The 18,364-nt window shown below is 40.2% G+C and overlaps 1 protein-coding gene across 3 annotated transcripts; it reads right to left on the bottom strand.

Moving 5' to 3' along the window:
• Positions 1-5,163: 5,163 nt before the first annotated feature.
• Positions 5,164-15,510, bottom strand: Ms4a1 (membrane spanning 4-domains A1). 3 transcript variants are annotated; one of them, XM_042676315.1, is made up of 7 exons: positions 15,329-15,510; positions 11,513-11,689; positions 10,984-11,103; positions 9,470-9,526; positions 7,223-7,459; positions 6,277-6,339; positions 5,164-5,399 (listed from the first exon to the last, which is right to left on the bottom strand). In XM_042676315.1, exons 2-7 carry the CDS (start codon positions 11,669-11,671, stop codon positions 5,166-5,168), a joined length of 870 nt encoding a protein of 289 aa, XP_042532249.1. In that variant the 5' UTR covers positions 11,672-11,689; positions 15,329-15,510; the 3' UTR covers positions 5,164-5,165. The 3 variants fall into 3 exon arrangements, with proteins under 3 accessions (XP_042532249.1, XP_042532248.1, XP_042532247.1); XM_042676314.1 differs by having other exon boundaries at positions 6,277-6,378; positions 15,319-15,508; XM_042676313.1 differs by having other exon boundaries at positions 6,277-6,378; positions 15,329-15,508.
• Positions 15,511-18,364: the final 2,854 nt, after the last annotated feature.

Below are 18,364 nucleotides of genomic sequence, written 5' to 3'. Positions count from 1 at the left end.
CTGAGGTGCAGAGATGAGTGAAAATGGTTTCCACTTATCCTAATGGGAAAAGCAGAGCCAGTGACATATAGAGCTCTAGAATTCCATCAGTCCACCAAGCTTTATCTTGGTGGATAAAGCTTCATAGAAACAGCCCTCATCTTCCTTTGAGCAGGAATTCCTCTGAGACACACGAGTTTAGATAGTTCCGGGCCTTGGAGGCAGTTCTAATTTTGGCCCATACTCTGGGCAGTGAATGCCCTCTTCACACTCCCTTTGGTGGGCCTCGCCTATTACAAAGGATGAGAGTCTCAATCCTGTTTGGTGGTGACCTTTGATATTCTCCTCTGGGATCGAGAGTGGCAGAAATGGAAGACCCCATCCTCCCAAAAGTGTGTGAGAACAGAGGTGAGTGGGCTGGGCAATGCAGGCAGGGCTGGCCAGTCCCGTCTCAGTCACCATTTCTGTACACCAGTCACTTCTTCCTCCCGCGACTTCCTGCTCCTACAGCAAGTCATACAAAGTGCAGCTCAGGCACTTGCTCTCAAGGCCTGCCTCGTCCTTCCTGCCTTTACAGAATACCCCACACATTACTTAACTTGTGTATTATTTCAATTTATTTTTGTGAATATAGCCTGCTTTTTTAACTCAGATAAGCTTTGCTAAAACATTATTTTCTCCAGGCACTGGTGTTACTCAGGAGACTGAGATATGAGGATCACAGTTTGAAGCCAGCCCAGGCAGGAAAGTTAATTAAGTTATTTTCTCCAATTAGCCACCAAAAAGTCATAAATAGCCATAAATGACTCAAGTGGTAGAGCGCCAGCCTTGAGTACAAGCTCAGGGACAGAGTCTAGGTCCCAAGTTCAAACCCCAGGGCTCACCCAGAAAAGATACTTTTCTGAGTTATGGAAGGCAGAATGAATAGATTTTCCCCATGTTATGGAAAAAATCTAAATGTGAAAAATATAGAACTAACTCAAGCCACCTCTTAGAAATGTTTTTATTCTAGATCCCTTGCCTTTAATCTATGCTGTCTTATTATTTTTAATATCTCTGCCAGAATTTCCTTCTGGAGTTGGTCATGTATATAAATATGTCATTGTATCTGTCACATCACAGTTGATAAGATGTAACATTATTTTTGTGTAGCACTAAAAAAGAAAAAAAACTACTTAACCTATGAGGCTATAGGATTTCAAAAATGGGGGTTGGGGGGAGTGAAGAATGAGAGGAATATGTGGCTCCTTAGATAGAAGATAGAATTGTCTTTTTAACATTAAGAGTAGAGAGAAAGGGTAAAGATTTTTTTCAGTTAGGCTGAAGTTTGTATCCCAATTCCTTCCTCACTAGCTGGAGGAAGTGACCCCGTCTTTGAGCTCCAGTTTTGCATCTGTGTTTCGTGTAATAAAACTTAAGTAAATTTATGTCCTTGGATAAAAGTTCTTTGTGTAAGAATGGTTCTAAACTGAAGTGCTTTGAAAAGAGGGGTCTTAGTATTACCACTGCTCATCCTTGGCTGCCTCTGTCTCCTTGTTCTTCATGACTTGTCTGATCCTGATGGCTGAAATGTAGACTTCAGTGGTTAAATGTGTGACTACTTTGGACAAGCATCCTCTGCTTGTTGAATACCTATGCATGATCACAAAAAAGAGCAGCTGTCATTTCACCTTGTATAAACAGTGGTTTGGAGCCTCAACTATATTCTCCATGTTCAGGGACTTCCTCCTGGAAATGGGGTAGAATTTTAATTGCATCTCTGATTTCTCTTTCTTGCTAATAAAATCCCAACTCTCAAACGATCTGCTACTGGTAATCCTCGCCAGAGCTTTGCTTATTATTTTCACAAGCATGGAATTCAACTTTACTTAAATGAAAATTTTTGTGTTTCTTTCATTTGAGAAGTTTTAATAAAGTTTCTACCATCTTGTGACGTACATTGTTCCTGTCATGAACTTAGATTTGTGGCAGCTGTTTCCTGTAAAATGCAAAAAGGTAATTTCAGTAAGTTTCATTTCCTACAAAGATAAAAGCACGAAGAACTATGGAGGAATCACCATATAGGTCTTTTACCATAGAAACCAATGAAAAAATGGGGCCAACACAAGAGCTTGCTTGCTTGCTTGCTTGCTTTTTTTTTTTTTTTTGACACTTTGGGCCATGGAGTAATTTGGCTTCTGACATTGATGCTGTATCCCACAAATTTCTTTCTACAATATTGTCAGTAGTGGTTATTTCTATCAAAGCTGATAGAAGATCCAGAACATTGCAAGACTCACATACACATTGTTCATAAGGTAATAAGATTTGAGTAAGTTGGCAGTGATGTGACTGAAACTTAGCTTTCTGTGCATCTTGGCACCCAACACTCCATCATTGCCTAGAGCATACACTGGTGAGAGGGAGACTAGTACATACAAATGCTGTAACCTCCAAGAAGGTATGGAGTTTGCTCTATACTACCCATTGCTGTATTCCTTTACTTGGCATGGCAGCACATGGGGCTGTTCCATAGATACTTGCTCAGTTTGCTAAATGAATGTGGCCTGGTAGCTATTTATGCCTGCATGTGCCATTCTGAGTAATTTCTTATCCAGATTTTTATGCAAACCACCAAGTTCTCTCTCTCTCCTTTCCTTTACAATCAGATATCTCAAAAGCAGAATCTGCTCTTGAAGTTTGAATGCTCTTACATCAAGTTCATTCAAGCTTAGTATTGTCAGACAAAAACAGTGTCCCTTGTCATGTATTTTTGTGTTCTGATGATATTCAATTTGCCTCTTAATTATGAAGGTATGGTTTATAAGCTCATAATGATTCATGAATGCAATGGGAGGTGCCTGGAGGTGCCTGGAGGTGAAATTGATTTTTAAGCATTTCTTTCTTTCTTTTTCGCCAGTCCTGGGGCTTGAACTCAGGGCCTGGACATTGCTCCTGAACTTCTTTTGCTCAAGGCTAGCACTTTAGCACCGGAAGTACAGTGCCACTTGTGGCTTTTTCTGTTTTTGTGGTACTGAGGAATTGAACCTAGGGCTTCATGCATGCTAGGCAAGCACTCTACTACTAAGCCCCACCCCTGAACATTTATTTCTTTATGATTATAAAATTTATAAAAATTAAGAGGATATATAATTTAAAGCCAGAGAACACATCTTTGGCTTTAGTAGGGTTAAGTATGTTTGCTATTGGTCAGTGTTACTGGATTCTTGGGAAGAAATGTTGTAGATAGACATTAAAGGTGTTAACATAAAGAGTTATGTGAATTTTTTTTTTGGTTGGTTGTGGGGCTTTAATTCTGGGCCTGGGCACTATCCCTCAGCTCTTCAGCTCAAGGCTTGAGCCACAGTACCACTTCTGTTTTTCTGAGTGGTTTATTGGAGATAAGAGTCTCATGGACTCTCCTGCCTAGGCTGGCTTTGAACCACGATCCTCAGATCTCAGCCTCTTGAGTAGCTAGGATTGTAAGCATGAGCCACCAGTGCCTGGCAAGAATTATGTGAAGTTTTAAAAATCTAATTACTTGAGATGTAAAAATCAATAGTCTTCAAACATATTTGAATCAACAAATATATTGCAGAAGTAGGGGGCATTTTACAAATTGGATCTTGCATTTTTGAAGGTTTTCTGATTTTAGTTTTTGTTCCCCTTCAACTTGCTATTGCCTTTTTTTCATTCTCTAATTCAGTATAGGAGCACTATACCCAAAGTTGAGAGGGAGAAATATATTATTAATGAGCTATTCCATAATTATTTTCCTTGGGAGTGTAAGGCCATACTAACACAAATATTTATGACATTGTTTAAGTATTTATGACATTGTTTAAATGCAGATTTTGTTCTATAAATATATACTGAAGGCTGAATGAACCTTTTATACTCTGACATTACGAAAGAAAAGAACAAGGAAACACTCATGTTGCAAGTATATGTTATAGAAAAGAACTCATTTTATTCAGTAAGCATTAATTTTGGGGACTTCACATAGAGAAATGTTCTCTTTTTTTCATAATTATAGGAACTATTTTCCATTGGTAGTCACTCACACAGTGGAACTATCACAAGACATGTAAATTACATTGCCTGTATGCCTGTTATACCAGGAACTGAGGGATTACAGCATCTGGTAGGCAGATTATGGTAATATCGTCCTAGGTTAACATTATTTTCTTAGGCAAGGTACTAGTATCTCTGAATATGAAGAGGAATTTAAAAGTAAGGTGGTTATCTGAGATTTGACATTTTAGTTATGCTTTTTCTTTCTTTTTTTTTCTCCTGATTTTTTTTTTTTTTTTTTTGGGTCCAGTAGTGGGGTCTGAACTCTGGGCCTGGCCGCTGTTCCTCAGCTCTTCAGCTCAAGGCTAGCACTCTACCACTTGAGCCACAGCGCCACTTCCGGCTTTTTTTCTTTTTGCTTATGTAGTGCTGAGGAATCGAACCCAGGGCCTCATGCATGCAAGGCAAGTGCTCTACCACTGAGCCACCTTCCCAGCCCCTAGTTATGCTGTTTCTAAGCATAATCTTTCTCCTGAGACTGTCTGTAGGATTCCATGTATGCATTGTGCACTCTGCCATAACTAAGTATTTTTGTTTCTGAGGAGTAAAAATCTGATTCTCACACTTTGACTCTCAAGCCTTGTTTGGTTCTGGTCTGAGTAGGTTCTCTGACAGAACCTGCTGCCTTGGATCTGAAGAGTGTGCTACAGTGTGAGCCTGATGAGAACATATCTGTGATTGACTTCTTATTGTTCCTCATTATATTTATTTTCCTTTAAACAATAATACCAAAGAGGAGCTGCCAAAGATGTAGAGTTCAAGATAGTAGAGGGATGGGTTGAAACAGTCATAAATCGTTTCCATCAGCTGTGGAGTCTCCACGTTGCTGGTAAAGATGTGCAAAAACTACTTCTACTACTACTAAAACGTCTATTGGAGGAAAAGTTGGTGGGAGATTATATTCTGTAGCACTTATTTTGCCCTTGTTCCAATTTAAGCAAGTTTTCTCAAGTGAGGTCCACAAAGATACAATCTGCTACAATTGCTACGCTCTTTGAGTGTGAAAGACAGAAAGCTGCAGCACTCTAGGCACTGATCAGAAGGAAATATGGAACACAACGACAGAGTGGGTCGATGATGGCCTGAAAAGCTCTAAACACTAATGCTCAGACAAGAAAAGCAGCAGCAGAAGTTTAAGATGAGCCTTCATTTTCTATTGGGGAGGATTCCTGATCTTGAGGAGGCTCTGGAAAGTTTATTTCTGTTTCTCCTTCTTCTACTTCTTCTTCTTCTTCTGCTTGGATTGGGATAATTTCAATGTCTTCTTCATTCTTTGGTTGGGAAGATACTTCAGTTAGTTCAAACATTTCTTCTTTCACTTCAATTGTCTGTTCTTTTTTTTCTTCAGCTGGCAGGAAAACCACACTCTAAAACAGAAACAAAATTTTCTAGACTTTTCCATTGACACCTTTCTCCATAATCTCTATAAATCATTTCCTAGTTGTTATGCTACTTATGTTATTTACCATAGACCTCCAACTACCAAGATTTCCTCAGTTGCTCAAATCGTTATCAGATCACTTATCAAAAGGCAAGTCTGAGTAAATCTTCAAGGGCTTGCCACTTGAAGATTTACCACTTTCCTTGGAATGCTCACACTGCCTAGGAAAAGAACACTTCAAAACACAGGTGTTTACATCCTAGTTCTGATTTTCTTTCAGTGATTATAACTCTGGGAACCATTGCTCTCTCTTTTTCTCTCTTTCTTCCTCTGTCTCCTTCCCTTCTTTTTCTCCTCCCCTCTTTCTCTTTCTTTCCCTTTCCACCTTTCTCTCCCATCCTTCCTTCTCTCCTTTCCTTTCTCTCACATTTTCCACATCTGTAAAACAAAAGAATTAGCGACAACCTCTTAAGTTCCATTCTCGATCTAACAACCTAGTACTGAAGCAGTTAATAGATCCATTATTGGAATATTCATAATTCCCTTTGTCAGAGCCTCTTAGAAAGCCTATTGTTTTGGAAAGAGAATTAGGAAAAGGGCAGGAGCAAGAGGAGAAAAATGAGAAGTGAAATTGAAGAACTAGTGACTTTAATCAGTCTTTATCTTTCTAATCACAAATTGCTTTGCAGTTCTAAAACATTTGTGTACATTACTGGTGTTCTTTGCTTTCTAGAAATGTGACAAAACCATTTCTTAAGAAGCTCCTAGTCTCCAAGTCTTACCCAATCTCATTCTCCATAAATAATCCTTTGTAGATATGAATTTTGTAGGAGGATGTGATGGGAAGAGGGTTTCCTACTTACAGCTTTGTGCCTGGAGCAAGTCCTTTTCCATTCATTCTCAACAATACCAGCAGTTACAAGATTCTGGAAGAAGGCAAAGATGAGCATCACTGACAAAATGCCCTGAGGGAAAAAACAACAACACAGGAATGGAGGTGAACATATACCGATAGAATGTGACTGATGCTCGTTAAATGACTGCTGACTACAATGAAATGATTACAAGATCAAATCATTAATATAATAATAACTGCCTGGAGGGACTGCTACTACAGCTAACAGTGTCTTCACAAGCCAAATGGCTTATGAAAGAAAAAAATGACTGAGTCCCAAATTAAATTGTATCCAAGTTTAGGTAGTATGGGATCACACCAAAGAAACCGTTCTACACCTAGAGGGTGTAGAATATCCCTGACTCTACAGTGAGACTCCTCCAAAGGAAAGATGGTTATCGCTTCTTAGGACAGCCATGTTCATCCTACTTAATAATGGGCTTGGGGCCTGGCTGAAATGGTAGAGTGCTTGTCTAGCAAGTGTGAGGCCCTGAGTTCAAAACATAGTGCTGCCTAAACAAGTTAAAGAATAGTAGCAACAATGATGCTACTAATATTAATGCCACTAATAGTATTATAATAATGCCATTAATAAACATAAATAGTACTTTATGCAAGATACTGTTCTAAGTGGTTTGCATGCATTTACTAATTTATTCCTTCAAACAACCCTATAACTAGTGTTATACTATTCTTTATACTATACCTATACTTTATATGACAGGTCTACTTATAGGTATACTATACGTATACTTTATAGTGGAAGAAATTGTGGCAGAGTATGGGTGAAATACTTGCCTAAAGCTGTAGAGGCATTAAGGAACAGACTCACACAGTCTAGGTCTAGAGTTGATTCTTGTAATAAAAAACCCCCACTATTTCTCCCCTGGAGAGAAATTCAATTTCACACTTACTAAGAAAACAGATTGCATGCTGTAACAGAATTGTGTAGATGCAGAGTTTTTCTCAGCGGGATTAGCTGGTTCACAGTTGTATATGTTAACATATGGCACGGGAGTTTTAATAAGATTCAGACTTTCCATTTTTAAAAAATGCGACATTGTAATATTAAGTATGTCCATGATCAAAAGAATTATTCCAGAAATGGCAGCAAAGAGGCTCAATGAGTTCATTATCACTTTTACTCTGATCTGAAACAGACAAACAGATTTATTAATTAGTTATGATTCCCATTGGAGAATATAGTCTAGAAAGAAATCCCACCTGCCCTTCTCCTGATTCACAAAAATGCCACATCTAAATCCCACCAAAGGTCTGAGGATTTTAGCCTCTTTGTCAGCATAAGCTTCAGTCCTCTTACTTATTCCAAATAGAAACCAAAAGCAGCAGCAATGATATGGCTACCTTCTCCTTATTGATGTAAGTTTCATGCAATCTCAGTCTTTCAAAATACAATTAAGGCTGTCATGGGTGAGCGAGCATGTGTGTGAATGTTTCACCTTGCAGGGATGAGAAAAGCTTGGAACTAGAAGGTGTATGTAACAGACACATTTTGGTACAGTTACAGTGACATTTTATGACACACATTTTTCATTTCTGGCTCTGTGACCTACCGATGGCCATTCAGGAGGTATGGCCAGACAGGAGGTGAGGCTGTCTTTGGAGAATAGAATAATTTGATCTTCATAAACAGTTTCTTTCCCCTAAAACTGAGTTTCTCAGGCCACTTCTAGAGAGGAACAAGATACTTAGACGCTGTCTGACTGAAAGTGACTCAGTTTAGTAGGTGAGAGAAAGTACAAGGAGAGAAATTTCTTGAGAGGAACCTTGTTGGTAGGGGCTTTACCTACCCAGCAGAATCAGGGGCTCTACAGGAACCCTTCTTTTTATGTATGAATGAATTGTAGGTGTTACATGAGTAACATCATACTGTAGCTTTTTCTTTTTTGCTAGTCCTAGGCCTTGAATTCAGGGCCTGGGTGCTATCTCTAAGCTTTTTTTTTTTTTTTTTTGCTCATGACTAGCATTTTACCATTTGAGTCATAATTCTACTTCCAGCTTTTGGGTAGTTTATTGGAGATAAGAATCTCATGGAGGGGCTGGGAAGGTGGCTCAGTGGTAGAGCGCTTGCCTTGCATGCATGAGGCCCTGGGTTCAATTCCTCAGCACCACATAAGCAAAAAAAAGAAAAAAGCCTGAAGTGGCGCTGTGGCTCAAGTGGTAGAGCGGTAGCCTTGAGCTGAAGAGCTGAGGGACAGCCCCCAGGGCCCAGAGTTCAGGCCCCACGACAGGACCCCCCCCCCCCAAAAAAAAGAATCTCATGGAGTTTCTTGCCCAAGCTGGCTTCAAACCATGATCATCATATCTCAGCTTCCCTAGCTGCTAGGAATTCAGGCATGAGCCACCTGCGCCTGGCCATGCTGTAACTTTTTAAAACTACTGGAACACTGTCACACATATTATTCCATTTCATTCTCATGCCGACTTCCTGGAGTGGCCAGAATTAGTATTCCATTTCTCTCTCTCTCTCTCTCTCTCTCTCCCTTCCTTCCTTCCTTCCTTCCTTCCTTCCTTCCTTCCTTCCTTCCTTCCTTCCTTCTCTTTCTTTCTTTCTTTCTTTCTTTCTTTCTTTCTTTCTTTCTTTCTTTCTTTCTTTCTTTCTTTCTTTCTAGTGCTAGGCTAGCGCCCTAGCACTTGAGCCACAGTGCCACTTTCAGCTTTTTCTGCTTATGTGGTGCTCAGGAATCAAACACAGGGCCTTATGCATGCAAGGCAAACACTCTACCAATAAGCCACTTTCCCAGCCTCTATTATTTCCATTTTCGAGCAAGAATACAGAGCTTCCTAGAGATAACTGATGTATTTGAGTTTATGACTTAAGGTTCTAACTCAGCTAAAACCTGAATCAGACAAAGCTGATTGGAGAATGTCTGTTTCAAGGATATTCTTTAAAAATATTAAAAGGGTTGTTGTTTGCATGTAATACTTAGTATTGACAAGTCTGTAAGTACAACTTCCCTGGACTTCTGGAAGATCTCATGTTTATGTACTTTCCTGAATAAAAATCACAATTGGCATAGTTAAGGATCTTTGCTTCGTAGATTTTAGTCTATGATGCCAGATCTCTTTAAGGGTCCTAGTTGTGAATGAAGAAGACAAATATTTCTCTGGTGTGTGGGAAAGGACATTGGTTTACTTGCCAGATTCTTCCTGAAGCTTTTCTCTGTGGCTGCCAGGAGTGATCCAGAAATAATGAACTATAAAAAAGAGAAGTGAGGTGGTGGATGGGGAGAAGTGGGGGGAAGAGGAGAGAAGAGAAGGAAGAAAGAGAAAAGAGAGATCATTTTTTGACACTGAAAACTGGTCATAAAAAAGCCTTCTACATATTTAGCCACTCTCACTGAACTATGCACCAGACTTTATTAAGTTCACTTATGTTTTGTTATCTGGCTACACCAGATAGGTAGCAACCTCTGTGCCTGGACCATTAAATTGAAACAACAATGTACAACAACAGTAATATGATTTAACCTTTATTGACATAGTTTGTAATCAGCCACAGTTAACTGTCTTTCAAAATACATTTAGGGCTGGTATCTCCAGATATGAAATAAGAAAATAATAAATATGAATTAAAAATTTTGATTTTCCTTTTCCTCTTGTTCACATTAACTTGTGCTTACTAGGCAGGCTCTCTACTACTTGAATTATGCCACTAGCTCTTTTTGTCTTTATTCTTAAAATAGCATTTTACTTTTTCCCTGCGATGGCTAAAATCTCATCCTACCTATGTATGCATCTCACCTAGTTTGTACATACCACCTCACCCACAAGGGGTCTTGTGAATTTTTATTTTGCCCAGGGCTGGTCTTGAACCACTATCCCTCCAGTCTTAGCCTACTGGGTAGTTGGGATTACAGACATGAAGCCACTTCTGGCTTATTTTTATTTGTTTAGTTAGTAACAATGTTCCTTGGAGTTCAGAGTAACTTAAATGGCTTTGATGTCAAGGAGAAGTCAGTGTAGAAGGAAATCCTTGGCCTGAAGTTCCTAAAAGTGTCATTCAAATGTTGGTCACGACAAGAAATGATGGTGATTATTTCTCAGCTGCTTTGGAGGGAAACCTTGTTGTAAAGAGTCTTCCTTATGAAACTTTAGTGCTGGACTCATTGCTAGAGTGGCAGCCATAAGGATAGACATCACTGCCCGGTGATGCAGTCAGCTCTGTTAATGAGTTTGGGAAACATGCGCCTACAATATTACAAAGGAGAGTTGCTATACTCCTAAACTTAGAGATTTTGAGGGGATTAGACCAATTTGTTCAGATGCCACAGTAAGCAATCAGAATTGATAGGAAGGAGCAGGTAGGAGAAGATGGGGTGCTCCTGTTTCCTTTTGCTTTTGAGCACCAGCTATCTAATGCCTCTCTACTCCCCCCCCCCCAGAATTAGCTGTGAAAAGGCCCTGATTTAAACACTCCTCCTTCCTGCACAGATCTGGGCAGAGCATCTTGCTTTGAAAAGTTCACACAAAGCGTGATTACTAATGCTCAACTATGGTACTCACACAGGTTAGTCACACTGTCTTACCATTTAATTATTTCAACCTAATAATTGTTATTCTATCTGTATACTTTCCTTAACAAAAAAATAGCCCCGATCTTGTTATTTTAAAGAATTTTTTTATTACACAAATATTACTTATTCTTACTTACCATAGTGCCTCCCCAGAGCGGGTACCACACTGTCACACAGATGGGTGCGTAGACCCCAGTGGGGATCAACAGCAGGCCACCCAGGGCAAGATGGAAGAGTCCATTCATGATCTGGACAGCCTGGGGAGAAAGGGACACTGTGAAGTGAAATAACTACAGCTGGACAGTGAAGAGGTTTGAACCCTGGGGACTGACTTGGGGGACCGCACAGGATTCCTAAAGAAAGTGGTAGGGGTGGCCTGTCTTTTTCTTGTTCATGTTCATTTCCCCACCACACAGTATATTTCCCTGTCATGTCTTGAATTTTAGCAATGGCTTGGAATAGAAGATCTTTAAGATTCAAACACAAAGAGGACCTAAGATGGCCTTGCAGTGAGCCTGGTGCAGTCTTGATTTAGGCCAATGCATCACACATAAGACTATATCATTTGGACCACATCACTCCCAGTTGGACTATACATAGCCTACAGGACCAGCGTCTGCCTGCCAGAGCATCTCTAGAATGTGAAGTATAAGGTGATGGACTTACCCCCAGAGCCTTTGATTCTCTCATGAAGAAGCTTTGCGTGGGGCCCACCAGGGAAGACACCCTCCTGAGGTTTACTTTGGGAGTAGCCTGCAGCCTAACGGGGCCTTTCATGGGCTCTGCTGGGAACATTCCAATCACTGAGTTTCTGGGTGTCGTCATTTTCTGTTCTCAAAACTCCTAGAAATAAATAATGTCAGTATAACATAGCTACAGATGTAAAACATTTGAATATCTGTTTTTAAACATTTGATATCTGCAGACTTGCAGTTCTGTGGGACTTTGGTAAGATAAATGATCTGGATTTTTCAAGTTCCTTTAAATGAGATACAAGATTTGACACCCCTGCTCCCCAAAGAAGGATTTACAGGGCTCAGGGAAAACAAAAAGAATTCACCTAAGTAGTTGATGTCAATAATAAATATCAAAAGCAAAAGGTTAGAGAGTGTTGAAATGAGCTGGACATTGTAAATCACCTTCTCACGTCAGAAACAAATCATAAGTAATAGCAAATAGCAGTCACCACATTCTTCCTGTGTTCTGGGCACATTCACATATGCCAATGCATTTCAAAGACTAGCTGGTATATTGTGGACTGAACATAGGATTTTTATCTTCAGTGATACTAAAATCTGAACTGATCCTAAAATCATGAGGCAGCTGATCACACACACTCTGATTTTATTAGCTCCGGCAACTTCTACATTAAAATTCTTATTTTCAAAGATGCTATTGTTTCTGTGTTCACCCTCTGAAGAAGCGTTCACAGTCTGTGGGTTTGGGTTTGAGCAATGACTTGTAGGTCCAATAACTCCATCATGTACTGAGACATTCAAGGCTGCCTTCCTTGTTTCCTCTACTTCCTCCTTTGCCACTCAAAATAGCTTTGCGTTTTCATCCTTTCAGCCTCTGTGCACTTATCTCTGAGAATAGATATTCTTATCTGTGATTTCTTTTCCACCAAGACCTTTACCCATTCAATGAATTGCTTCTCCCATGCTGTATACAGTCTCTCACTCTGTTGGCAGGAAAGTTAATTCCATCTTTGGTGGTACATTTGGGATCTCTCTGTAGAGTTGGGATAAGTACCTTACTCAAATACAAACTATTGTTTAGGTAACATAAGTTATTTTACAACTAAAGTGTTGCTACTTAAATTATTATTACTGAACCTTTCTTATAACTAAAATGTAGTGTCCCCAAACACAAAAGCCTCCTTTCTTAAATCTAGCAATGGCTCCAAGCACTACCCCATTTCCCCTTTACCTTAGATTCTTTAATGCTTTACATTTGACCCTTTCCCCCAACTTCCTCATCACCCACTCACCTCTCTATACTTTGCACCTAGTTTCTGTCCGAGGCATTCAGCTGAAACTGCTCATAGTGTTTAAAGACCACGCTGCAGACTTGGCTTTTTCTTCATGTTTTGCCTCAGATTGCCTTATTCTCTTACTCCCCGATTTAAGAAGTTGGAGCCAAATTTCATGCCAGCTCCTTCATTCCCCATGCTCAGCCAATTGCCAGATAGTGTTATTTCTACCTCTGCAATGTGTCTTGCCATGTGGACCTTTCTTGGTTTTGTACAAAAGTTTGTTTTTTTCGTCAGTCATGGGGCTTGAACACTGAGCCAGAGCGCTGTCCTTCAGCTCTTCAGCTCAAGGCTAGCGCCTTACCACTTGAGCCACTGGGCCACTTCCAGTTTTCTGAGTGGTTTATTGGAGATAAGAGTTTCACTGACTTTCCTGCCCGGGCTGGCTTTGAACTGCAATCCTCAGATCTCAGCCTCCTGAGTAGCTAGGATTACAGATGTGAGCTACCGGCACCAGCCAAAAGTTTTTTTTTTTTGTCTGCTGTCATTTTCTTTTCTAATATATCCTACACAGGGTTACTAGATCCAACTTTAAATCACTGCTTAAGTCATGCTTTTTCTCAGTGTAAATTCTTTTGCTGTCTTGTCCTTGCTTATTAGAGAAATTCTCCATCTGGCCTCTCTAGCCCTTTGTTCTTCAGCTCCACCTGACTTGCACATAACTTCCAAAGCTGGTGGCTCCACTGGAGCCACTGGCCTGGACTTGTCTTCTGTCTTCTCTGAATCTGCTCAAACTGGAGATGCCCTCTTCCTCCCTCTTCAGTTCCCCGAAGCCATCCTTGTCCTTACCTGATTGAAAAGATTTCTTCTAAGTCCAAAGCTTTTTTTGCATTTGTTACTGTTCATTCATTTCTTTTCAGTGTCCTACTAGGATTTCATAGGGAGCCCATCTTCTGCATAGTATGACCTCAATACATGTTCAATAGAACACTAAACTCTGTTCCTTCCACTAAATGGGTGCTCAAGATGCTGGTTTAAAGGATGATAAGTTCACTTCACTTGCCCATCAGTGAGAACAAGCCATTTGTTTTTGTCAGTCATGGGGATTGAACTCTGGGCCTGGGTGCTGTCCCTGAACTCTTCAGCTCAAGAAGAGAGCTCTACCACTTGAGCCACAGCACCATTTCTAGTTTTCTGGTGGTCAATTGGAGATGAGAATCTCGCGGACTTTTCTTGCCCAGGCAGGCTTTGAACAGTGATCCTTAGATCTTAGCCTCCTGATTAGCTAGGATTGCATGCGTGAACCACCAGCACCCGGTAAGAACAAGCTATTTTAAAGGAAATGGAAAGACAATTTTCTTTCTCCCTCTCTCAGACACAGACTCTTTCTCTGTCTGTCTGTCTGTCTCTTTTTCTCACTGGTTGGCCTCAGGAACCCATTATGATATGATTAAAATGAACCCCCTCTCCTGTCTTCTAGGTTAAGGTACAATTTTGTGCTCAGTTTAGTGTCCATCATCCCCTGTATATATAAGCATTAAAGTTTAACATCATCTGGGTGTATTTATTCTGTGACCATGACCAATTTTTTTCCTTTTTAATATTAGTATCAAAAAATCCTAAAGGCTTTTGTGTTTTTTAGCTCACTCATTCAGTATTCATGACATACTGGCAATACTTATTGTCTGTTTTGTGGATAAGCAAGCCGACACATGCAGGGATTTAGCAACTCACTTATATGGCTAGAGCTCCAGTTGGAATACATCAGGGTAGAAACCATGCTGTGGTCTCCATGCTGCATCTACTCCTTTTGTAGCCTGAATTGACTGCCCATGATAGTTTTGGAGAAGAGAACAGTTAAGAGACTTAAATGGACTTCAAGCCTTGAGGCCACCAGGATCAAACCACGGTGCTATTAGAAAGTCTGACTAAAGAAAGTCTTCCAAGAATGGAAACAGAATCTCCAATCCGCCTAGTTCTTTATCTATCATCTCATTTCAGCACTTTATTTTTTTTTTCATTTTTTTGCCATTTAACACCACAGTGTATGAATACAATATAGCTTGATTAATGTCACCTCTTTTAACACGCTCAATCATCCCTTCCCTATTCACCCCTTCCCTTACTCTTCTTCATGTTGTAGGATGTATATTAGATTCTTGGCTGCATTTCCCCCTGCTTCTTCTCCTCTTCATTTGTCTACCCTTTTCCCCCTACCCACACTCTACCACTTTCACATACCTGTTTCCTGCATTTTTCATTTTGGTTTCTCAAGGAATTATACTATTTGAGATCTCCCTTGAATCTACCACATCTCGGTAATACATTTATATACAGGCGCATTCCATCCAATGCACTTACTTAGGAATTTGTAAGCTAAAATCTAGCTTCCATATAGAAGGATCCTTTGTCTCTCTCTGGGCTTGACTTACTTAACATACTTCACCCCCCCCCCCCAAGTATTCCATTTCTTTCAGCCTTTTAAACAAAGCAAACTCACAGATTTTTACCTGAACTTCCACGACTTCCAATTTTCAAGGCTTCCAGGCTCCAAGGGCTGATCAGTTTGCTGCTTCTGGTGGCTCAAGAACTTGAAGGTGAATGAAATAGACTAGGCCGGGGGCTGCTATCTCTAGTAGATACCAGGTGACAGGAAATCAGTAGCTGCTGCTACCTTGCTCCAATTACTTTGGTTTAATATGAACTTAACCAGAGCCAAAAGAGAGAGAAAAAGTTTCTGCTACACCAACAGGTTTCACTTCTTGAAAAACACCCCCAGGGGACAGCACGGTGCTCTTCTTGCTACCTTAATTAGAAGAACTTCTGCAGCCCCCACCCTGCAAGCAGGTGTGGGTAGTGGGTCCCTAAGGGGTAAAAGAGCATTGGAAATTCTCCAAGGCTGGGCTGTTAGAACTTTTTACCTTTCTGCTTTGCTGAGGAAGCATCCATGCAGTGGTTCAAAGAATCATTGAGCACATGTTCTTGAGGGTGTTGACTTACCTGCTCACACTGAGGGTTCTAGTGTATCATGTTATGTCTCATGTCAGATTAGCAGAGATGGCTCATTCGCTTGAGGCAACAGTGAGCCTTCTCTCCATTTGGGTATGGACATTGAAATAGCACTTGTACCTGTGAACAAGTGTGTTTCTTCCATGTGTCTAGTTCCCTAGCTGCCCTCTTCAGTAGCAGATAGGGCTGCATGGTCAAGCCTAGTGCTGGATCAAGTAGGAGAATGGAGGAAGCTGGTGGCATCAGGATTCTAAACATCTGGGGAGTAAATCAAAGAAATATTTGTCCAAAGATATCAACTCCAGCTCCATATGCAAACTTTGTATTCATATGTTGGGATTTTCCATTACTTTAAAAGTTCTGTATCCAGTACTGGATTTGTTGGATACAGGACTATAAATTAATTATTTGTCCATTTAATCTAAGGATATGACAACTTTATTATCTAATCTGAGGTTATCTCTTCCTCCCCTCCCCTCCCTTCCCCTCTCTTTCCCTTCCCCTCTTTTCTTAACATGGGTTGGAATCATGTGGCTGAAAGCAGTGAATAGAAGTAGTTCTGGGGAGGGTGATTTTGGTGCAAGAAAAAAAGATGAAGCGAAGCTATGTACATATGACCATATAAGATTATGTTAAGCAAAATGAACCCCAAGACAGGGACACAGTGGTTTTTTTTTTCTTTCTTGCTATTGTTTTTAATGTACTTATAATGTACTATGTGGGGTTTTTTTTGTTTCTTTGGTATTTTACTCCCCCATGGTATAACCCTTGTTTTCACTGTATTTGATTCCAGTGCCCTGCATCTTGTATATACACTTTTCTAATTTGGGGAGGGGAAGGGAAAAAAATGAAATGCTTAAATAGGGATATAGGTTGACCCATTGTAACAATGAGATGTAGAAGACTATGTTGAGAATGAACTTTACAACTTCAATGGGGGGGAGGGGTAGTTGGAGAGGGAAGGAAGGGATGGTAGGGGGAAAACAAAGGAGGAGGCAACAATACTCGATAGGAAATGTACTCATTACCTTACTCGTGTAACTGTAACCCTTCTATACAGTATTTTTACAATAAAAAACTTATTGAAAATAAAAAAGAAAAAGATGAAGTATGTTGTTAGTGGAACAAGCTACGTTTGAATAGAGGTACTAATGTCTGTGATAATCCAGAATACTCAAGGATAGTTCATTCATTCATCTCTTAAAATGTTATAGCAAGTAGGGCAGTAGAAAGAGAAACTGTCTTCCATTTAAGATTCTAGTTGTGGGTCTGTGCTGCTGAAATGCTTGCGTGGTTACGACAGGGCTGACGATTATATAGCAGAATGTCTGAGACTGAGCAGTTTGTAAAAACAAAACAAAACAACAACAATAGAGATTTGGTTATAATAGTTCAGGAGACTAGGAAGTCTGAGGCCAAAAATCCTATATCTGGCAAGGGCCTTTTTTTTTTGCAGCATCATTTTATGGAGGAAAGCAGAGGGCAAGGGAGGGTGTGTGTATGGGAGAGAGTGGAAGGCCAAGCAGAAGTCCTCTGGTACCAGGCACATACTCCTGCAAGAACTATCCCGCTCCCGTGGCAACAGCATTCACTTCTCCGTGAGGGCAGGGCTCTCCTGACCTAAGCATGTCTTGGAAGCCTCCATTCTCAACATGGTTGTATTTGAGATTGGGGCTGGGTTGCAGATGCTGGTGAGGCGTGAGGTTTGGGCCCAGATAGGGAGTGAATGAGAGGTTGTGTGTGGGAGCAGGGTCTGGATGTGCAGACGTGCAGCCTGAAAGAGGCTGGAATTGGAATTGCACAACCTGATCTTTGCATTGGTGTCTGGTTTAGTCCTCTTTCCCCCCAACTTTGGGATGTTTGTTAATATGGACTTTGTGGCTAGTGAGATAACTTCAACACTACGTGTGATTCCTCCTAAATGAACTTGAGTTCAGTTTCTATGAATAAACATTTATCTTTATTGATTTGGTATGATTGCCCTTCCAATGATTGTGTTTTGATTCCTATTACATTTAGGATTTGATAATGGCATCTTTTTTGATGTATTATATTTCCCCCAGTTTAGTGTTTGAGGATATGTTATTATCACACATTCAATTTTTTTGACTTAGTGTTCTGTCATCATCTAGTGGTATTTTAGTTCCCAAAGATGATCTTTTCTTATAGTCTACATAAAAGCACACCAACTTTTCTTTAGTGAGTACCTGATATAAAATTTTCCTATTCCCTTCTTCTCCTACCAGTTTTTCGAATCCCTGAATGACTTTGCCTTGTTATGAAGACTAGACAGTACACTATAATTATTTAAGTCTTTTCCTTACTCAGCCCTTGGACTCTGTCTCTTGGAAGTGAGAATGGTTTTTATGATTGTTGCACCTTCTGCAGTGTCATGAGAAATATCTACGCTTTCACTCTTTCTTCCATCCATGCAATGATAGCAAGCTTTTTGGAATTAGGAAGTAACACTGCGGCCTGTTACCAGCTCCTCAGTAAGGCCCTGCCCTCCACACACATCTGCTATTAGTGGGGTTTTG

This window comes from Dipodomys spectabilis, unplaced genomic scaffold, assembly GCF_019054845.1.
Source record: "Dipodomys spectabilis isolate Male_0828 unplaced genomic scaffold, ASM1905484v1 ptg000030l, whole genome shotgun sequence".
Classification (NCBI taxonomy): Eukaryota; Metazoa; Chordata; class Mammalia; order Rodentia; family Heteromyidae; genus Dipodomys; species Dipodomys spectabilis.
This window is presented reverse-complemented; position numbering and strand designations above follow the sequence as displayed.